The sequence below is a fragment of the Bufo bufo genome, chromosome 1 (genome assembly GCF_905171765.1).
Source record: "Bufo bufo chromosome 1, aBufBuf1.1, whole genome shotgun sequence".
Lineage (NCBI taxonomy): Eukaryota > Metazoa > Chordata > Amphibia > Anura > Bufonidae > Bufo > Bufo bufo.
In genome coordinates, this window is record NC_053389.1 from 780,964,987 (window position 1) to 780,989,018 (window position 24,032).

Consider the following 24,032-nt stretch of genomic DNA (forward strand, 5'->3'; position numbering starts at 1 on the left):
GTATACATATTAGGTATCGCCGCGTCCGTATCGACCGGATCTATAAAAATATCACATGACCTAACCCCTCAGATGAACGCCGTAAAAAATGTAAAATAAAAACTGTGCTAAATAAACCTTTTTTTGTCACCTTACATCACAAAAAGTGTAATAGCAAGCGATCAAAAAGTCACACGCACCCCAAAATAGTGCCAATAAAACCGTCATCTCATCCCGCAAAAATCATATCCTACCCAAGGTAATCGCCCAAAAACTGAAAACATTATGGCTCTCAGACTATGGAAACACTAAAACATGATTTTTTTTGCTTCAAAAAAGAAATCATTGTGTAAAACTTACACAAATAAAAAAAAGTATACATATTAGGTATTGCCGCATCCGTGACAACCTGGTCTATAAAAATATCACATGATCTAACCTGTCAGATGAATGTTGTAAATAACAAAAAATAAAAACGGTGCCAAAACAGCTATTTCGTGTTATCTTGCCTCACAAAAAGTGTAATATAGAGCAACCAAAAATCATATGTACCCTAAACTAGTACCAACAATACTGCCACCCTATCCCATAGTTTCTAAAATGTGGCCACTTTTTTGGAGTTTCTACTCTAGGGGTGCATCAGGGGGGTTTCAAATGGGACATGGTGTCAAAAAAAACAGTCCAGCAAAATCTGCCTTCCAAAAACCGTATGGCATTCCTTTCCTTCTGCGCCCTACCGTGTGCCCGTACAGCAGTTTACGACCACATATGGGGTGTTTCTGTAAACTACAGAATCAGGGCCATAAATATTAAGTTTTGTTTGGCTGTTAACCCTTGCTTTGTTACTGGGAAAAATGGATTAAAATGGAAAATTTGCCAAAAAATTTAAATTCTGAAATTTCATCTCTATTTTCCATTAATTCTTGTGGAACACCTAAAGGGTTAACGACGTTTGTAAAATCAGTTTTGAATACATTGAGGGGTGTCGTTTCTTAGATGGGGTCACTTATATGGAGTTTCTACTCTAGGGATGCATCAGGGGGGCTTCAAATGGGACATGGTGTAAAAAAAAACAGTCCAGCAAAATCTGCCTTCCAAAAACCGTATGGCATTCCTTTCCTTCTGCGCCCCGCCGTGTGCCCGTACAGCTGTTTACGACCACATATGGGGTGTTTCTGTAAACTACAGAATCAGGGCCATAAATATTAAGTTTTGTTTGGCTGTTAACCCTTGCTTTGTTACTGGGAAAAATGGATTAAAATGGAAAATCTGCCAAAAAAGGGAAATTTTGAAATTGTATCTCTATTTTCCATTAATTCTTGTGGTACACCTAAAGGGTTAACAAAGTTTGTAAAAATCTGTTTTAAATACCTTGAGGGGTGTAGTTTATAGAATGGGGTAATTTTTGGGTGGTTTCTATTATGTAAGCCTCGCAAAATGACTTCAGACCTGAACTGGTCCTTAAAAATTGGGTTTTTGAAAATTTCAGAAAAATTTCAAGATTTGCTTCTAAACTTCTAAGCCTTGTAACATCCCCAAAAAATAAAATGTCATTCCCAAAATGATCCAAAATATGAAGTAGACATATGGGGAATGTAAAATAATAACTATTTTTGGAGGTATTACTATGTATTATAGAAGTAGAGAAATTGAAACTTGGAAATTTGCAATTTTTTACTTCATTTTTGGTAAATTTTGTATTTTGTTTATAAATAAAAAAGAATTTTTTTTTACTTCATTTTACCAGTGTCATGAAGTACAATATGTGATGAAAAAACAATCTCAAAATGGCCTGGATGAGTCAAAGCGTTTTAAAGTTATCAGCACTTAAAGTGACACTGGTCAGATTAGCAAAAAATGGCCACGTCCAGAAGGTGAAATAGGGCCGAGTCCATAAGGGGTTAATAACCACCCTCTGTTTTCTATCACTGAGCCAGTTACTTACCCACATACAGACGTTTTCTCGCAGTCCGAGCATTCTCATTTTATATACTAACCTTTCATGTAGTACAGTGTCAAATGCTTTGGAGAAGTCCAGAAATACGACATCCATTGATTCGCCGCTGTCAAGTCTAGAACTTACCACCTCATAGAAACTGATTAAATTATTTTGACATGACCGATCCCTCATGAAGCCATGCTGATATGGCGTTATTTGCTTATTTTCCTTGAAGTACTCCAAGATCACATCTCTTAGAAAACCTTTAAACAGTTTACCCATGACAGATACTTACTGGCCTATAACTTACTGGCCTATAATTTCCGGGGTCTGTTTTTGGACCCTTTTTGAATATTGGCACCACATTTGCTATGCGCCAATCCTGTGGAACACTCCCTGTCCGTATAGAGTCCTTAAATATCAGAAATAAGGGTCTGGCTATGACATTACTTAATTCTCTTAGGATACAGGGGTGTATGCCATCTGGTCCTGGTGATTTGTCTATTTTAATCTTTTTAAGACACTGCTGTACTTCTTCCTGGGTCAGACAGGGCACTTTTAATGGGGAATTAACTTTTACATTCTGCATTTTATCTGACAGTTTATTTTCTTCATATATAGAAAGAGGAGGACCGGCACTCGCAGATAGAATGCAATTCTTGTGTATTTATTGCCACATCAAAAGAGTTTTAAGTTTATTTTCCTCAGTGAATACAGTGGTGAAAAAAATATTTAATAGCTTTGCTTTCTCCTCATCGCTCTCTGCTACCCCCCCCCCCTCTCATTACTCTGTAAAGGGCCGACACCTTCAGATTTATACTTTTTACCATTTATATAATTGAAAAACATTTTAGGGTTAGTTTTGCTCTCTTTGGCAATTAATCTCTTGGTCTCTAGTTTGGCTGCTTTTATTGTTTTTTTTACATATTCTATTTTTATCCTTATAGTTTTTCAGTGCTTCCTCGCTACCCTTCTGTTTTAGTGATTTAAATGCCTTCTTTTTGTCATTTATTGCTTTCTTTACAGTTCTATTTATCCATTTGTTCCTTAACCTTTTATTCCTATAAGGTATGTACCTCTCACAATTAGATTTTAGGATGCTTTTAAAAATATCCCTGTATTTTTATTTTTGAGGACTTTGTCCCAGTTAGTTAGGCCTATGGCCTCTCTTAGTTGGCTAAATTTAGCTTTTTTGAAGTTTGGTATTTTTGTTCCTCCCTGTAGAAACGTTCTTTTGAATGATAATTGGAAGGTCATTACTTTATGGTCACTATTTCCCAGGTGTCCCCCAACCTGCACGTCTGTTGTTCTGTCAGGCCTATTGGTTAATACTAAGTCCAGTATGGCCATCCCTCTAGTCGGGTCCTGAACCAGTTGGGAGAGGTAATTGCCTTTGGTTATTGCCAAGAATCTGTTTACTTTATGAGATATACAAGTCTCAGTTTCCCAGTCTATATCTGGGTAGTTGAAGTCCCCCATAATAACCACCTCATTATGATCTGCCGCCTTCTCTATCTCGTTTAGTAGTATATTTTCTGTGGACTCTGGTATATTAGGTGGTTTATAATAAACTCCTATTAGTAATTTATTATTGTTTTTCCTCCATGTATCTCTACCCACAGTGACTCCACATGTTCATGTCCCTCACTTATATCTTCTCGGACTGTGGGCTTTAGACAGGACTTTACATAAAGGCAGACCCCTCCCCCTCTCCGGTTTTGGCGATCCTTTCTAAACAGACTGTAACCTTGTACATTAACCACCCAGTCATAGCTATCATCCAGCCATGTCTCAGTTATTCCCACTGTCATAGTCCTCCTCACACATCACTAATTCCACCTCCCCAGTTTTATTAGTCAGGCTTCTGGCATTAGTATACATACATTTACATTTATGTATATTTTTTACCTTACACTTTTCCTTCTGAACTGTTCTAGTCCCTCCTTCCATTCCTCCCCCAGTCCCACTACCTTGCCCCCGGTCTCTATCTGCACTACCATCCCATCCTATAACGTAGTTACCCTTCCCCCCAGTCCCTAGTTTAAACACTCCTCCAACCTTCTAGCCATCTTCTCCCCCAAAACAGCTGCCCCTTCCCCATTGAGGCGCAGCCCGTCCCTACGATAGAGCCTGTAGCCGATAGGGAAGTCGGCCCAGTTCTCCAGGAACCCAAACCCCTCCTTCCTACACCAGTTCTTGAGCCACTTGTTACCCGCCCTAATCTCCCGCCCTAATGCTCCCGGAAAGCCAAAACGCGAGTGTGGCTCGTGGTACCGGTAGTATTTCAGAAAATACTACCTTCGAGGTCCTTGCCCTAAGCTTTTGACCTAAATCCCTAAAATCATTTTTAAGGACGCTCCACCTACCTCTAACTTTGTCATTGGTTCCGATATGGACCATGACCGCTGGATCTTCTCCAGCCCCTTCCAGTAATCTGTCAACCCAATCCGCGATGTGTCAAACTCGAGCGCCAGGAAGACAACACACTGTTTGAGGATCCCGGGCTTTGTGATAGATCGTCCTATCCGTACCCCTGAGTGGCAGAGGAAGGGTCCTGCTGCAGCAGTGCTCTCCCTGAACTGACATCCCCTTATCTGCCAACCGTGCAAACTTGTTGGGGTGTGTCAGATCAGGGCTAGCCTCCCTGGCACTCTTTCCTCAGTGTTGAAACTCGCCCGTTTAGATACTCGATGTGCGATTCCAAAAGGGCAATTTGTTTACATTTTGAACAAGGATACAGTGGCGTCGCCAGAGGGGGCCACGGCCCCCCTACATCATGCTGTGCCCCCCCATGTGCCCCCCCAACTAAAATGCCCCCCACCTAGTGAGCCGCCGCCGGGCACAGGGAGATGAGCGCTTCCATTGCGCTCATCTCCATTGTAAACTGCCTGTGCCAGCGGAGGTGCGGAGGTGCAGGGGAGGGAGAGGCGTGTCCCTTCCCCTTCCTCTGATAGGCTGCAGGCAGGCCCCGAAGTGGAGGAGAGGCCCCGCCCCCTAATTGCTCCTGTTTATCTTTCTAAAGCTAAAGGACCTTTGATGATGTCATCACAGGTCCTGTAAGGGAACTGCACAGTGTAAAGTGTAGTTCCCAGGTTAGAACAGTGCATCTGCCAGGACCTGTGATGACATCATCTTCAACATCACAGGTCCTGCAGAATCTAGCAAAGGAACTGCACCAAAAATGGTGTAGTTCCTAGGTTTCAAAGGTATATCTGCCAGGACCTGTGATGACATCATCACAGGTCCTTCAACCCCTAATAGCAAGTATTAGAAGTTCGCAAGCAGCTCTGCATTGATCCATACAGACGGGAATGGAGAGGTAAGAGGAGGTCCTCCACTTCTCATCATTTACCCCCCCTCCATGCCCTGTTTTTACTCATTGCTCACTCATGTATACTACTTCAGACAGTTACAGGGACCACTACCTCATGTACCTCACACACACAGTGACCATAATGTATAACTGACCACATATTTCTATAAACACTGCATCTACAGTATTATACCTTCTATGTGTCACATCAATACACTGCTCTGTGTGTAATATATATATATATAGATACACACACATACATGCACACACACACTGCATATATTACACAGTATTATACATGAAATATGTACAGATATATAGTATATACCGCAGTGCACTGATATGTGAGGTACAAGGTATAATAGATGCTGTGTGTACAGATATCAGTACACTTCTGTATATACTATATATGTGAGGTACGAGGTATAATAGATGCAGTGTGTACAGATATATAGTATATACCGCAGTGCACTGATATGTGAGGTACAAGGTATAATAGATGCTGTGTGTACAGATATCAGTACACTTCTGTATATACTATATATGTGAGGTATGAGGTATAATAGATGCAGTGTGTACAGATATATAGTATATACCGCAGTGCACTGATATGAGAGGTATGAGGTGTAATAGATGCAGTGTGTACAGATATATAGTATATACCGCAGTGCACTGATATGAGAGGTATGAGGTGTAATAGATGCAGTGTGTACAGATATCAGTACACTTCTGTATATACTATACACTGCGTGCAGAATTATTAGGCAAATGAGTATTTTGACCACATCATCCTCTTTATGCATGTTGTCTTACTCCAAGCTGTATAGGCTCGAAAGCCTACTACCAATTAAGCATATTAGGTGATGTGCATCTCTGTAATGAGAAGGGGTGTGGTCTAATGACATCAACACCCTATATTAGGTGTGCATAATTATTAGGCAACTTCCTTTCCTTTGGCAAAATGGGTCAAAAGAAGGACTTGACAGGCTCAGAAAAGTCAAAAATAGTGAGATATCTTGCAGAGGGATGCAGCACTCTTAAAATTGCAAAGCTTCTGAAGCGTGATCATCGAACAATCAAGCGTTTCATTCAAAATAGTCAACAGGGTCGCAAGAAGTGTGTGGAAAAACCAAGGCGCAAAATAACTGCCCATGAACTGAGAAAAGTCAAGCGTGCAGCTGCCAAGATGCCACTTGCCACCAGTTTGGCCATATTTCAGAGCTGCAACATCACTGGAGTGCGCAAAAGCACAAGGTGTGCAATACTCAGAGACATGGCCAAGGTAAGAAAGGCTGAAAGACGACCACCACTGAACAAGACACACAAGCTGAAACGTCAAGACTGGGCCAAGAAATATCTCAAGACTTTTTTCTAAGGTTTTATGGACTGATGAAATGAGAGTGAGTCTTGATGGGCCAGATGGATGGGCCCGTGGCTGGATTGGTAAAGGGCAGAGAGCTCCAGTCCGACTCAGACGCCAGCAAGGTGGAGGTGGAGTACTGGTTTGGGCTGGTATCATCAAAGATGAGCTTGTGGGGCCTTTTCGGGTTGAGGATGGAGTCAAGCTCAACTCCCAGTCCTACTGCCAGTTTCTGGAAGACACCTTCTTCAAGCAGTGGTACAGGAAGAAGTCTGCATCCTTCAAGAAAAACATGATTTTCATGCAGGACAATGCTCCATCACACGCGTCCAAGTACTCCACAGCGTGGCTGGCAAGAAAGGGTATAAAAGAAGAAAATCTAATGACATGGCCTCCTTGTTCATCTGATCTGAACCCCATTGAGAACCTGTGGTCCATCATCAAATGTGAGATTTACAAGGAGGGAAAACAGTACATCTCTCTGAACAGTGTCTGGGAGGCTGTGGTTGCTGCTGCACGCAATGTTGATGGTGAACAGATCAAAACACTGACAGAATCCATGGATGGCAGGCTTTTGAGTGTCCTTGCAAAGAAAGGTGGCTATATTGGTCACTGATTTGTTTTTGTTTTGTTTTTGAATGTCAGAAATGTATATTTGTGAATGTTGAGATGTTATATTGGTTTCACTGGTAAAAATAAATAATTGAAATGGGTATATATTTGTTTTTTGTTAAGTTGCCTAATAATTATGCACAGTAATAGTCACCTGCACACACAGATATCCCCCTAAAATAGCTAAAACTAAAAACAAACTAAAAACTACTTCCAAAAATATTCAGCTTTGATATTAATGAGTTTTTTGGGTTCATTGAGAACATGGTTGTTGTTCAATAATAAAATTAATCCTCAAAAATACAACTTGCCTAATAATTCTGCACTCCCTGTATATGTGAGGTACGAGGTATAATAGATGCAGTGTGTACAGATATATAGTATATACAGCGGTGTACTGATATCTGAGGTACGAGGTGTCAATACACTGCTGTATTTACTATATACCTGTACACACTGCATCTATTATACCTCGTACCTCACATATTACACTACTGTACATATTGTATACCTGTATACACTGCATATATTATACCCCGTACCTCACATATTACACTACTGTACATATTGTATACCTGTATACACTGCATATATTATACCCCGTACCTCACATATTACACTACTGTACATATTGTATACCTGTATACACTGCATATATTATACCCCGTACCTCACATATCAGTACACTGCTGTATATACTATATACCTGTACACACTGCATCTATTATACCCTGTACCTCACATATCAGAACACTAGGGAATATACTATATATCTGTACACACTGCATATATTATACCGCGTACCTCACATAACTGTACACTGCTGTATATAATATACATCTGCATCTATTATACCTCTTTTGTGTGCCAGGGCTGTTTTGTAATCCCATTCCGGCCCTGATGGCATAAATTATAAAACGCAGCAGCTAGAATAGTTCATGGAACAAAGGGAGGGGCTATAAAAGGGGAATGGGGGCCCAATTTAGATTCCTGCTATGGGGCCCAGTGATTTTTATGTACGCCCCTGGCTGCAGGCACTAGGCCGGCAGCCTATCAGAGGCCGGCGCAATGACGTCATCGTGCCGCCTGAGCCTTACATTACAGCGTGGGACACAGGAAGAGGCTGCATCGCTGAGACTGAGGTAAGTATAAGTGTTTTTTTTTTTGTTTTTTTTACAATAGTGTTACTGGCACTTTGGGGGGGCTTATTACAATACTGGCACATGATGATGGGGGGACTTTATACTGGCACATGATGATGGGGGGACTTAATACTGGCACATGATGGGGGGGACTTAATACTGGCACATGATGGGGGGACTTAATACTGGCACATGATGATGGGGGGGACTTAATACTGGCACATGATGATGGGGGGACTTAATACTGGCACATGATGGGGGGGACTTAATACTGGCACATGATGGGGGGACTTAATACTGGCACATGATGATGGGGGGGACTTAATACTGGCACATGATGATGGGGGGACTTAATACTGGCACATGATGATGGGGGGGACTTAATACTGGCACATGATGATGGGGGGACTTAATACTGGAACATGGGGGGGCTTAATACTGGCACGTGATGGGGGCTTATTACTGGCACGTGATGGGGGGCTTATTACTGGCACGTGATGATGGGGGGACTTAATACTGGCACATGATGATGGGGGGACTTAATACTGGAACATGGGGAGCTTATTACTGGCACGTGATGGGGGGCTTATTACTGGCACGTGATGGGGGCTCTTGTTACTGGCACGTGATGGGGGCTTATTACTGGCACATTGGGGGGCTCTTGTTACTGGCACGTTATTGAGGGCACTTATTACTGGCATATTATTGGTGGGCACTATAGGGGCATCTACTGAGGCCACAAAGAAGGGGTGTTTTATATGGGGGGCTCTGTACAGTAGCATTTTATACTGGGACACATTATGGTGGGTACTATGGAGAAGGGGAGAGAGGAGTACTATGGAGTCATCTATGGGGGGCACTAAGAAGGGGTATTTTATACTTGCAAATTATGGGGGACACTGAGGGCATCTACTGGGGCACGATATATGGGGCATTTTATACTGGTACATTATGGGGGGCACTAGCAGGAAGGGGGGAGAGGAGCACTATGGAGGCATTTACTGGTGCACTATATAGGAGTATTTTATACTGGCACATTATGGGGGACATTAGCTCAACTGGGGGCATAAGGGGGTATGTTTTGCACATTATAAGGAGAATTATTTCTACTGGGGGGCATTATGGTGGGTGTTATTACTCCCCCATGGTATGACCCCCTAGTAGCAGCACCAGCCTCTCCCTGCTCTGCTATCCCTCTGCCCCTTCTCCAAATCCTTATTATGAAATCTTTCTCATTAGGATAAAACACAACATCAGCTCCGCCGAGCCCCCGACCAAAGTGTGGAAGTGGTGTCCGAGATCCCCAAGGGCCAAGTCAAGTAACTGTAAGTGTTCATGTGAAATATGTTTATTTTATATATGTACACTCCTGTGAGAGGCGGGGAGGGAGATCTGTGGATGACACTGTTATAGGGAGGGAGAAATGGGGATGACACTGTCATGGGGTGGATCTGTGGATGACACATAGCATAAGATGCTATATACGGTATGTGGCATCCACAGATCCCCCCCATAGCAGTGTCATCCACAGATCCCCCTCTCTATAAAAGTGTCATCCACAGACAGCTGGACTTTTCTTCCCTGTTGCGGTTTTAGGTATTGGGTAAAGTATCGCAGCATTTCTAAGCGTACTTGTGTAAATCTATCGTTGTTATAGCTGCCCCCCCTACTTTTGTCCTGGCCCCCAGTGTGCCCCCCCAAAATTTGAAAGCTAGAGACGCCACTGCAAGGATATGCACCCTCAAAACGGCTGTTCCAGGACTGCATACATCAGACAAGATGTGCACTGGACTGCGCTGTCAATAATGGAACACATAGTAAATGGGGATTACACAACGAAAGTGAAAAATACAATATAGTGCAGTGATAAGATTCTAACTAACTGTAGTCCCCTCCTAAAGTCCCTGAATCTCAAGTCACAAACTTAATACAAACACACACTTGAACTCAAACACGCGTTATTTGCCTGCTTGTATAAATGCAGCTCTCAAACCAGCCTGCTATTTTTCTTCTGGAGTCTATCTATCTATTATCTATCTATCTTCTATCTCATATCTATCTATTATCTATCTATTATCTATCTATCTATCTATTATCTATCTATTATCTATCTATCTATCTATCTATCTATTATCTATCTATCTATTATCTATCTATTATCTATCTATTATCTATCTATCTATTATCTATCTATCTATTATCTATCTATTATCTATCTATTATCTATCTATCTATTATCTATCTATTATCTATCTATCTATTATCTATCTCATATCTATCTATCTATCTATCTATTATATCTATCTATTATCTATCTATTATCTATCTATCTATTATCTATCTATTATCTATCTATTATCTATCTATCTATTATCTATCTATTATCTATCTATTATCTATCTATCTATTATCTATCTATCTATTATCTATCTCATATCTATCTATCTATTATCTATCTATCTATTATCTATCTATCTATTATCTATCTCATATCTATCTATCTATCTATCTATCTATCTATCTATCTATCTATCTATCTATCTATCTATATGATAACAATTCTTTCTCTAAGTGCTTTGTAATGACCGGTTTTTCCTGATTTGAGCGCTCATACTTCATGCCTCCAGTGACACACGCACTGGTTCACATTCAGCAGGAGGAATGTTACCCGCGCTATGTGAATTATGACGATAAGGCTAATTTTACACTCGCATTTTGTGCGGATACGTCATAGACGGATCCGTTCAGATAATACAACCATCTGCATCTGTTCAGAACTGATCCGTTTGTATTATCTGTAACATAGCTAAGACAAATCCGTCTTGAACGGATCCGTTTTCTATTGTGCCAGATTGTGTCAGTGAAAACGGATCCGTCCCCATTGACTTACATTGTGTGTCAGGACGGATCCGTTTGGCTCAGTTTCTTCAGACGGACACCAAGCAGCGTTTTGGTGTCCGCCTCCAGAGCGGAATGGAGACTGAACTGATGCAAACTGATGGATTCTGAGCGGATCCTTTTCCATTCAGAATGCATACTGATCCGTTTTGGACCGCTTGGGAGAGCCCTGAACGGATCTTACAAACGGAAAGCCAAAACGCGAGTGTGAAAGTAGACTACTCCACTAATGTTTCCATACATGATCAGTAATGTGAGATCTGTTGCCGCCATACTAATTACTATTTACTATAGTTATATAGTGTCAGCATATGCCGTAGCGCTGTACGGAGACTGTCACTATTCACATCCCCGGTGGTGCTCAGTTTCCTTCCTATCTCTGACACAACTCAAGGCCGAGTTTCCTAGTCGAAGCTCTTATAACATGGGCCGATCATGACACCAATGATCGGGGATGGATGACCATATGAACATTGGTTCCCGATGGTTGCCTGCTCTATCGGCCCCTAAATCATCGTAGGTCCAAAGTCATCCATTGCAGCCATGTGGCCACATGATACATGTCCGGGAGCTGTGTGAGGACATGAGGCACGCTGTCAGGAGATGGTATCATATAACCGCCATGAATGGAGCATTTATACACAGCACCTGTGAAAGCTTGTATTATTAATATGTGGCATCACAAAAAGCGGATCTCCAAACAGGTGCGCCATTAAAATTGTTAAAAAGCTAGTAAGATATTTTACACTGTACTGGCTTTGGCCGCGTTCACATATGCGCATACCCAGGTCCCACCGTGCACTGCCGGATCCCCATTCACTGTAATGGGATCTGGACGCTTTGCGGCATATATGGCGGCTTTCAGATGGACAAAATATGCTGTGTTAAAAAATTGCTCTGGCCGAAAGTCGGCATATATGGCGGATACAGTGACCGGATCAGAGTGCTCGGATCAGATCACAAGGCAGATGTGAACCTGGCCTGTTTATAAATGACATCAGAGAGTCCAGACCTACGAAATACAGATCCCCGCCCAAACCCCCTAAACAAACCCAGATTCAGACCCCCTAAATAAATACAGACCGGGCAAGACTCCTAAACGACTACAGATCCAAGACCCCCTAAATACAGGAACCCCAAACAAACCCAGACTCAGACCGCCTAAATAAATACAGACTGGGCAAGACCCCTAAACGACTACAGATCCAAGACCCCCTAAATACAGGAACCCCAAACAAACCCAGACTCAGACCGCCTAAATAAATACAGACTGGGCAAGACCCCTAAACGACTACAGATCCAAGACCCCCTAAATACAGGAACCCCAAACAAACCCAGACTCAGACCGCCTAAATAAATACAGACTGGGCAAGACCCCTAAACGACTACAGATCCCAGACCCCCTAAATATAGGACCCCCAAACAAACCCAGACCCCCTAAATAAATACAGACCAGGCAAGACCCCTAAACGACTACAGATCCCCGACCAAACCCCCTAAATACAAGACCCCCCAAACAAATACAGACCCAGACGCCCAAAATAAATACACAACGGGCAAGACCCCTAAACTACAGATCCCAGACCCCCTAAATACAGAACCCCCCAAATAAATCCAAACTCAGACCCCCTGAACAAATACACACTGGGTAAGACCCCCTAAACTACAGAACCCCTAATGTATTCACATGACTGTATATATTTTGCGGTCTGCAAAACGTGGGTGAGTAAAAAAATACAGCTGATGTCCGGGTTGCATCGTTTTTTGTTTTTGCGGACCCGTTGTAACCATGCCTATTCTTGTCTGCAGAGCGGACACGTATGGGCTCAAGCACATGGCCGTTATTTTTGTCAGCATTTTTTGCGGGTCGGATGAGGACCCATTCACTTCAATGTGGCCGCAAAATACCTGTTGCGCGGCACCGCAAAAAAATACATGTCCTATTCTTGTCCGTATTACAGAAAAGGATAGGACGTTCGGTTCCGCATTTTGCGGATCTGAAATTTGCATACCGCATAAACGGCTACGGCCATGTGCATGAGCCCTAGAGGACATGTTCTATCTTTTTTTGCGGGGCCACGGAATGGACATACGGATGCGGACGGCACATGGTGTGCTGTCTGCATTTTTTGCGGCTCCATTGAAATGAATGGGTCCGCATCCAATCCGCAAAAAATGTGGATCGGATGTGGACCAAAAATACATCATAGGATGGGGCCTAAACAAATACAGACCCCCTAAATAAATACACACCCTGGGAAGACCCCCCCCCCCCCCCCTAACAAATACAGGTCCACAGACCCTCTAAGAAATAACCCAGACGTTGCAGATGATCGCCTCTGAGACAGCGCGTCAATCGGTGCTCGTCATCGTTGGCATGCGTGAGTACAAAACATTTGCTTTGTGATGAAGCGCATTTTTGTAAGTAGTGGGTGCAATGACAAGGAGCGGCGATTGTGCCCCCCCCCCCCCCCCCCCGTCATTGTACCCCTCAGATGCTGCGTTCATAGCGGCATCTGACGTTGATATTATAGTGTAACCTTAAAAAAAATGTATAAAATCATCTAGCGCGAAATCTTGTGCGGCCCATGATGACGTCATACATCACTGCTCACGGGATTTCTGTGATGTCGTCAATCAAGATGGCGGCAGCCGGCTCTTCTCGCTCAAACAGATGAGGGAAGTAGGATTTCTTTTATTTTTTTTACCACCATTCAGGGAAATTCGATTCGCTACCACAAAGCACGAGGAAATTCGGCTTCGTGGCAAATCGAATTTTCCCTGAAATTCGGATTGAATTCCACTTCGTGGAGTTCAAGTCGCTCAACGCTAGTCATGGGTAGGAAGGTTGGTCCACAATGGGTTGTCAGTACACCCCCCTGTTATGCGCTGACAGATGATCGTTTTCACTAACTAGGCAGGAAAGCTGCAATTAAGCGTCAGCCATCCTGTCACCCAGCTTTCCCAGAAGCAGACAACACAATGTGGAGCCTCATTTCAGTGAGAAGCAACCTGATTGCCCGTAGCAACCAATCAGAATGCAGCTTCCATTTTTACAGCGCAGTTTAGAGGATAAGAGCCGTCTTCTGATTGGTTGCCACGGGCAACAAGGCTGTGAGTGATCCGGGGGTCAGAGAGGTTCGCGGAGCAGGAATGCGGTCCCCTGTGGTAATGGCCGCAGCCGGAGCTGGCACATCCTGGGGGAGGGCGGCGGCGATAATAGCATTTACACTGCCTGCCCCCCCCGCAGCCCTCATTGTAAGAGCGCCCCCCCCCCCCCCCCCTCCACTCTATGTGCAACAGGCAGTGTGCTCCGCTGTACTGTACGTGTGGACTAGTGCTGAGCCCGGGACCGCACAGCGCCGAGGAGCACAGCACAGCGACGGTACCGGGGAGCAGAGCACACCGACGGTACCGGGGAGCAGAGCACCGGGGAGCAGAGCACCGGGGAGCAGAGCACACCGACGGTACCGGGGAGCAGAGTACCGGGGAGCAGAGTACTGGGGAGCAGAGTACCGGGGAGCAGAGTACTAAGGAGCAGAGTACTACAGCCGAGCACACCTACGGTACCGGGGAGCAGAGCACCGAACCTAGGACTATACACAGTGGAGCTCACAATGTTCGGTAAGTACCTGTCTATCAAATCAAATCAATCTTTATTGGCAGGTCTAAAATTCTACATTAGTATTACCAAAGCATGTGGGAAATATCTATCTATTATCTATCTATCTATTATCTATCTATTATCTATCTATCTATCTATCTATCTAATATCTATCTATTATCTATTTATTATCTATATATTATCTATTATCTATCTATTATCTATTATCTATCTATCTATTATCTATCTATTATCTATCTATCTATCTATCTATCTAATATCTATCTATTATCTATTTATTATCTATATATTATCTATTATCTATCTATTATCTATCTATCTATCTATCTATTATCTATCTATCTATCTATTATCTATCTATTATCTATCTATTATCTATATCTATTATCTATCTATTATCTATCTATCTATCTATTATCTATCTATTATCTATCTATCTATTATCTATCTATCTATTATCTATCTATCTATCTATCTATCTATCTATCTATTATCTATATCTATTATCTATCTATCTATTATCTATCTATCTATTATCTATCTATTATCTATCTATCTATTATCTATCTATCTATCTATCTATCTATCTATCTATCTATCTATCTATTATCTATCTATCTATTATCTATCTATCTATTATCTATCTATTATCTATTATCTATCTAAAAGGCAAATAATACTGCACACTCCATCCTGGTGTAAGACCCGTTTATTAACCCTTTGCTACAGGTTGCAGCGCTGCCTCATTATTTCCCTTTTGGAGATTATTATGGACTCGGTTACAGTACATGAGGGATAGCTGACATTTTTCACAACTGCTGCTTTTTGTTTTTTCCATCTGTCTCTTCCATATGTATCTGATCAGGGATGATTGTTGTACTTGGTAGTCGCAGTGAGATTTTAACCCCTTGCTCCCTGTGTGGGGTCGGGGTGAGGTCCTCCGGTGACCTCCCGCTCACTGCAGATATGTTTCCTGCATCTCTTAACAATATCCAAGAACAACATCGTGTGTTTTCGTTCACTGATGGCCGGCGGTGTTACTAAGATTTGTGCTGTGCTCTGGAATTCTTCTTTTCCTCCTTCATCTTGGAAGAGAACGTTGTGGTCTTTGGCCCCAAATGATTTTTCTTCATGGACCCCCCCCCCCCTGTCCTCCCGGGCACATGGGGGTCAGGGCAAGTGAGGCTCCTCCACATCTCTGCCTCCCTTTCACATCCTTGGAACTCCGTCCGTGTTTCATCAGTGAAGGGTCCGTGTATCTGTTTTTTGCCCTCCATGTGTCACCCGTGTTCCATGTTGAGCTGCAAATTCATTTCCTGACCATATCCAGCCAGTGACCGACAGAACATGGACGTCATCAGTGGTTTTCACGGCCCCACAGACTTCAATGGGCTTGTTCTGTCCTCCTCACAGACCAGTGGTGCACTGTGTGTCTTCCTTTATTTTTGGAGGATTCCAGACATGAAGGAAAGTAAAAAAAAGTCTAAGTCAAGTTTGCCATGCAAATGATAGGAAAAAAACGGATGCGGACGCGCGGACGCAGATGACAATCTTGTGTGCCTCTGTGTTTTTTCACGGTCCCATTGACTTGAATGGGTCCGCGAACCGTTTTCCGTGAAAGTAATAGGACAGGTTATATTTTTTTGACGGACTGGAACCACGGATCACGGACGCGGATGACAAACGTTGCATTAGCCGAGTTTTCAACGGACCCATTGAAAGTCAATAGGTCTGCAGAAAATCACAAAAGAGGGAACAACGGACACGGAATAAAACGGTCGTGTGCATGAGGCCTGACACGTGGCTGACAGCAGCGAGCTGTTATCTATCCATTATCTATCTATCTACCAGACTGTCCCGGCTGTGAAGGGTGACATGTTTGGAGATGCAGTCGCCCTTGGCCGGGGTTGTGCTCCATTATCTGAGCGCTGTCTTGTAGATCCTGGCTGATGGCTGCCTATAACCAGAGAACGTACTGTCTCCTGCTGTCTCTTTTCATCTCCTGCTGTCTTCTGCTGTCTCTTTCTATCTTCTGTTGTCTCCTGCTGTCTCTTTCTGTCTCCTGCTGTCTCTTTCTGTCTCCTGCTGTCTCCTTTTGTCTCTTTCCATCTGCTGTCTCTTGCTGTCTTATGCTGTCTCTTTCTGTCTCCTGCTGTCTCTTTATGCCTCCTGCTGTCTTCTGCTGTCTCTTGTCTCCTGCTGTCTTCTGCTGTCTCTTGCTGTCTCTTTTCTCCTGCTGTCTACTGTTGTCTCCTGCTGTCTCTTTCTGTCTTCTGCTGTCTCCTGTTGTCTCTTGCTCTCTCCTGTTGTCTCTTGCTGTCTTCTGTTGTCTCTTGCTGTCTTCTGCTGTCTCCTGGTGTTTCTTGCTGTTTCCCGCTGTCTCCTACTGTCTCTTGCTGTCTTCTGCTGTCTCTTGCTGTCTCCTGTTTTCTCTTGCTGTCTCCTGCTGTCTCCTGTTGTCTCTTGCTGTCTCCTGCTCTCTCCTGTTGTCTCTTGCTGTCTCCTGCTCTCTCCTGTTGTCTCTTTCTGTCTTCTGCTGTCTCCTGGTGTTTCTTGCTGTCTCCTGCTGTTTCTTGCTGTTTCTTGCTGTCTCCTGCTGTCTCCTGCTGTCTCCTGCTGTCTCTTGCTGTCTCCTGCTGTCTCTTGCTGTTCCCCGCCATCTCCTGCTGTCTCTTGCTGTCTCCTGCTGTTTCCCGCCATCTCCTGCTGTCTCCTGCTGTCTCTTGCTGTCTCCTGCTGTCTCTTGCTGTCTCCTGCTGTCTCTTGCTGTCTCCTGCTGTCTCTTGCTGTCTCCTGCTGTTTCCCGCCATCTCTTGCTGTCTCCTGCTGTCTCTTGCTGTCTCCTGCTGTCTCCTGCTGTTTCCCGCCATCTCCTGCTGTCTCCTGCTGTCTCTTGCTGTCTCCTGCTGTCTCTTGCTGTCTCCTGCTGTCTCTTGCTGTCTCCTGCTGTCTCTTGCTGTCTCCTGCTGTCTCCTGCTGTCTCTTGCTGTCTCCTGCTGTCTCTTGCTGTCTCCTGCTGTCTCTTGCTGTCTCCTGCTGTTTCCCGCCATCTCCTGCTGTCTCCTGCTGTCTCTTGCTGTCTCCTGCTGTCTCTTGCTGTCTCCTGCTGTCTCTTGCTGTCTCCTGCTGTCTCTTGCTGTCTCCTGCTGTCTCCTGCTGTCTCTTGCTGTCTCCTGCTGTCTCTTGCTGTCTCCTGCTGTCTCTTGCTGTCTCCTGCTGTCTCACCATGCCTCCACCGGGGTGACATCAGCCGGGGAGCGCCCAGGCCACGTGCCCACGGTCCCGGACTGCTTGCAGGGGCCGGTGACATCCCCACGTCCTCACACAGCGGCTGACATTACTGCACTCACTAAAGTGATCACTGATAGCACAATATTCTACCCGCTGTGCAGGATATCTGTTTGCTGTCAGTGAATGAGAACACTCTCCCTTCAGATGCAGTAAACCTGTATATAGCCAGAGGTGCCGCCCCTGATCTGTAATCTGCAGCGGGAAGGAAGCTGGCATAGTTCTCAGGTACAATCTCCGCCATGCACCTGGCATATACCTGGCACCACCCACTCCCCGGGGCTTATAACCCTCCAGAAGATGCACACTTCAGTATAAGAGGGGTGTGCGCCAAACTCTGCCACGTCCTGATGCCAGTCTACTGCCCTATAGGAGTTGGTTAATGCTCCCCGCCCCTAATGTCTATAGAGAGCTCGTCTGAGACATGGGTGGCAGTCAGATAGGTGCAGTCCCACCTCTGGGACCCACTCCTCTCCCCAGAACGGGACCTCCGAAGTAAGCAGAGAGCAGCCGCGCATGCGCAGTCGCCCTCCATTCATTTCTATGGGACTTTCGAAAATAGCCAAGCTAGCTGGCTCAGCTATTTCCAGAACCACCGGTAGAAATGAATGGAGATCTCACCCGTATGCGCGGTCCGCTCTCCTTCTCTTTCGGGGGCCCCCTTCTGGAGATAGGTGCTGGTCCCAGAGGTGTGAGCCGCACCTCTCTGACATTGGTGGCGTATCCTAGCGATATCCCACCGGTGTGTGCGATAGGACAACCCCTTTAAGCCTGACAGCAGTGGTCTTCATCCTGCCGCTCTCCAGCTGTTACGAACCTACAACTCCCAGCGTGTAGTCTTGCTGGGATTTGTAGTCTGGGAACAGCTGTTGTTTGAGAAGGCGTTGTATGTGGGTGACACCATCACGCGAGCGGATTATTGTGCGTCGGGGGAACATCTGCTCGGGATCAGTGTACATCAGACCAGGCACGCATCTCCATCCCCACCGCAGGCCGGCGCCTGGGGGCCCCTTACTAGTTAATCACTTCCCATGATGCCTGTGGTGGGCTCTGCAGATCAAAGCCTTGTGGCCCCCCTCCTGCCGGGCCATTGTGATCAGAGAGGACTTCACATCTACATAAGAAGAAGCAAGGCCGGTTTCAGATCACACTGTACCCAAAAACCAGGGGTTCTACTGAACAGACATCCCGGGAGATACCCGTGAATATGGAGCCATAGGCACTCCATGTACTGCCGTAGGGTGCTCTGTGTGGCCCTGTGTTAGAGGGCCCCACCAGTAGGGCGCAGCGTCAGTGTACCTGCGCGGCGGCTGGCCAAGGCTTCAGCATGAAGGACGGAGGAGGCAGGGCTTAAAGGGGTGGTGGCAAGTATAAAGGTCACCCCCCCTGTCCGACCTCTGGGACCCCTACCAGTCTATTAGTTATCCCCTGTCGTAACTTTTATACTCGGTCAGAGATGACGATAGGTGATGGGCACTGTTTTTGGAAGAAATCAGCCATATTTTCCTCATCCTCTTGAAAAGGGTTGTCCTGCTTTTACTAAGTGATGGACTACGCTCAGAATAGGCCGGCAGGGGTCAGATACCCGGCACCGCCGACCGCCAGCTGTTCGTCGGCCTTGGAAGTACATAGCCGTGTCCGTGGACAGCTCTGCGGCCCTCAATGGGATGGGGCCCGTCGTCATCACGAGCTACCGCCACTGCGCAGGAGGCGCAGCTATGAGCCTCGAGAGCTTTCCTTCAGTGCCGGAGCTACGCCAAAACAGCTGACAGTTGGGGGTGCCAGGTATCGGACGGCTGCCGATCGGCTAGTGATGGCCTGGTCTGAGGACTAGTAATAGCTGGCACTACCCTAGAGGGGGGAGGCTCCTGCTGCAGCCAGGACTGGGGCGTACAGGACACTTACAGAAGATTTCCATATATTTTACAGTTGCACAAGAGGAGAATAATGGGGGACGGGATATTTGGGACTGTGAGTATGGTCCCGTTTATTAGTGCTAGTCCTAGCTGGGGAAAATTCTAGCTGTCCGGCCTTTCTGTATGTATTATATTGATTAAGAATGTGGAGGTATATTGGAAGCATGGGAGGGTCTCCAGGACTGAAGGAGGGGGGACTTCCCGGTATTAAATAATGGTGGAAATTTTTTATCCAGGTATAATATCGAGCGGTACATGGGTAGGGGACCGTGGCTCGAGGTCTGGAGGTACCCGGGTATCGGGCGCAGCTCGGGATACGGCTCTTCCCGTCAGACATGGGGCTCGATTGCGGGCAGGGAGGTGACTCACGCGGTGGGCGCGCTATTATGTGCTCATTTAAAGAGACAGAGCAGGTATCTGGCTCTGCTTTTTGCTTATATCCTTTTTAATTGCTGAGTGACACTCGGATCGAGTTCTCTGCCGCATGAAATATCAATGCGAATAAACGCAAAGTATGGTGAACCATGCAACTGATAGCTGACTTAATCATATGGGGATGAGGCAGTAAAATATATGAGTGGGTTTCTACCACTGTGGCAAAAGACTGCTGGACCCCCCTCTCTGGTTTTTGCTTTATCAAATGCCTGCGATTAAAGATCCCTGCAAGCTCGCCTTTAGGCAGCATGTGAGCATAAAGCGATCGGCCACATGAGTGCCAGTCCTTCCGCTCGTACTTGCCCGTGTCTGGGGGAGGGCGTGCGCGAGCGGCGCTCGCTGCCGGGCGGCTGTCTGGATTTCGGGCCCCTATCCCTGTAGCGAATGGAGAACCTGGGCTAAGTGAGTTGCTTTTTCCATTTGCATTATCAAGCCTAGGATGTCGGGTGAGCCCTGTCACCCTCCCCAGTAGGAGACCTCCCTTTGATTTTCAAATACTGACATTATTATGGATATCTGCATGAAATTATTGTCAACTATGTTTATAGATCAGAATTGGCGGATCTATGGAATTTATAATATCAAGTATGTAATATGGATTTAAATTTTTGTATTATAACAATAAAATATTTATAAAAAAAAAAAAAAAATTAGTGCTAGTCCTCACCTCTCTGGACCAGCAGTACACAACATGAGATTGTCTCAGCCCCCCCTTCCTCAGTCTTCTGATGAGATTTACAACAGTCCCTGACCCCCACCGCTTTATATTCAAAGGATTTGGCCTGACAACCTCCCCCCCCCCCCCCCCTCGGTTATCTGCGGCCTTTTGTCAGGGCTGTTTGGAGAAGGGCTTTATGAGTGTTAGGAGCATCAGATAAGACTGTTATCTCCCAGGCCTGGAGATCAGCGGTGGTCACTTGGATAAACAGCAGAGGGTTGTCCAGCTCCAGGGCGGTTACAGTAATCCGATCCTTGTTTTTACTGAGAATTGTGCAAAGTCCTCAAGTTTATCCGAGGAGCCTTAAAGGACTCGGACTTCCAACGTTTGTTTTAGCATCTACAGCCAGATTGAAAAAGGAACACGTAAGCCACGGGGGCCACGAAGTCTCACAAGTGGGCACCCTGAGGCGGATCTTAAAGGGGATGTCGTCCACCTTCACATTTTTAACATACAGTTGGGTCAACACGACTGCCATTTAAGATGCACAATTATACATCACAAGCGTGTCAAGGACAAAGTGATAAACTAGCCCGGTGTGTTCGATGACAATGGGGGAGATTGTCGCCCGTCCCAGTCCAGCAGACGGCTACAGGAGCAGCCCGCTGGAGCCCACCGCGTCTGGCGTCGTTCACCTCTGGAGCCACTGACTATAATGCAAGCACTGGTTTTTGTCCGGCTGAATCCCAACAATCATGCCGTAAGCCAGCACAATCCGCGCCGGGTCCCATTATGGTCAGTGGGGTCTGGCGGCGCTCCGGCCCATACAATAACGGATATGTGAAAGTGGCCGAAGTGTTCTTCTCACGTACATGATAGTATGAGAAAAAGAGAGAACGTTAAAGATGTTTTTTAGGATTTTATAACGTATGACCTATCCTCTGATCGGTGGGAGTCCGGGACCCCCCCGCGATCAGCTGTGCCAAGCACAGCGCCGTACATTGTATAGTGGTGGTGCTTAGTATCACAGCTCAGCCCCATTCATTTCTATGCGGCTGAGCTGCTCCTAGACCACGTGACAGATGAGTGTGACGTTACTGGCCTAAGCTAAGCTGCAAGAAGGCCGCGCCGCTGCTGCAAACACCAGTGGCTTCTCAAACAGCTGGTCGGTGGGAGTTTCCAGGTGTCGGACCCCCACCGATCAGATACTGATGACTTATCCAGAGGAAAATCCTTTAAAGGAAAGAGATAGTCAAGCACCATTTTATACTTGTCCTGAGTTATATATCCTGTATTATACTCCAGAGCTGCACTCACTATTCTGCTGGTGGAATCACTGTGTACATACATTACATTACTTATCCTGTACTGATCCTGAGTTATATATCCTGTATTATAGGACATATAGGGCGTGAGGGTAGCAGGGCCTCACCACACACTACACTCGGCCTCTTACATATACTACATATTGGTGAGTGCTCCTGTCAGGCTGCTCAGCCATGATGGCATATCATAGGCAGGATCACATCATTACATCTATTGTAGAGCAGTGCAGTGTGTAGTGTACCCCCTAGGCAGCCCTGCAAGTGGTGACAACCAGTCCTGTTCACATTCTAGGACAGGTTGCTAGGGACCATTTTAAATAATTCCCGGAGAACCCCTTTAAGCTTCTCACCACTTCTCTGAACACAGGCTGTATGCTGGGACGTCTTTCCAGCAGTCTAGTGTTCCCGACAGTCGGACTCCCCCCTGACACTGACTTCAAATTCTATGTGACTGAATATTTCGGTGCCGCCTATAGAAGGAAGTGCAGGCCTCATGTACCGTGCGTCATGGTGTGGAGAGAGCGTGTCACTGAGACTGAGCGGTCACAGGGAAGTAACGGAAACGACGTCCTCACCACATTACTGTGCATGTGAGTGATTGAGACTGAAAATGGCACGTTCTGAACCTCAGTTTCTGCATGCTGCCAACCACTGCGGGTGCCAAGCCCGTGCCACAGATCGCCGCTTCAGCCCACATCATGGAAATCTAAGGATTCAAAGAGCCTGGAATCTGAGGTGTCTGGGGTTTATGGCTTTCATAGAAACTGAGGTGTCACTTACGTCTCTTTATCTGGATATAGCTGTGATTTTTCATTGCTATGCTGTGGGCTGAGAGACCATGCCTGTTCATGTCCTGTAGCCTACTGTTCTACTACGGTACATGGTGGTTTTTACCATGCAATGGGCTGGAGGACCACTCCTATATGGTGGACTGGAGGACCATGGTTAGTAACGTCTCGTAGCCCACTCCTATATGGCGGGCTGGAGGACCATGGTGCAGTCTCATAGCTCACTCCTATATGGTGGACTGGAGGACCATGGTGCAGTCTCATAGCCCACATCTATATGGTGGGCTGGAGGACCATGGTGCAGTCTGATATCCCACATCTATATGGTGGACTGGAGGACCATGGTGCAGTCTCATAGCCCACATCTATATGGTGGGCTGGAGGACCATGGTGCAGTCTGATATCCCACATCTATATGGTGGGCTGGAGGACCATAGTGCAGTCTGATATTCCACATCTATATGGTGGGCTGGAGGACCATGGTGCAGTCTGATATTCCACATCTATATGGTGGGCTGGAGGACCATAGTGCAGTCTGATATCCCACATCTATATGGTGGGCTGGAGGACCATGGTGCCATCTGATATTCCACATGTATATGGTGGGCTGGAGGACCATAGTGCAGTCTGATATTCCACATCTATATGGTGGGCTGGAGGACCATAGTGCAGTCTGATATTCCACATCTATATGGTGGGCTGGAGGACCATGGTGCCGTCTCATAGCCCACTCCTATATGGTGGGCTGGAGGAC

The 24,032-nt window shown here is 45.6% G+C and overlaps 1 protein-coding gene across 1 annotated transcript in view; it reads left to right on the forward strand.

The window, feature by feature from the left end:
* The first annotated feature begins 14,458 nt into the window (after positions 1-14,458).
* The window catches only part of LPAR2 (lysophosphatidic acid receptor 2), a 34,661-nt gene continuing 25,087 nt past the window's right edge, over positions 14,459-24,032 (forward strand). Inside the window, exon 1 of the mRNA XM_040414878.1 lies at positions 14,459-14,867. Coding sequence (XP_040270812.1) covers positions 14,861-14,867 — 7 coding nt within the window. The 5' untranslated portion in view covers positions 14,459-14,860. The remainder of the gene's footprint in view (positions 14,868-24,032) is intronic.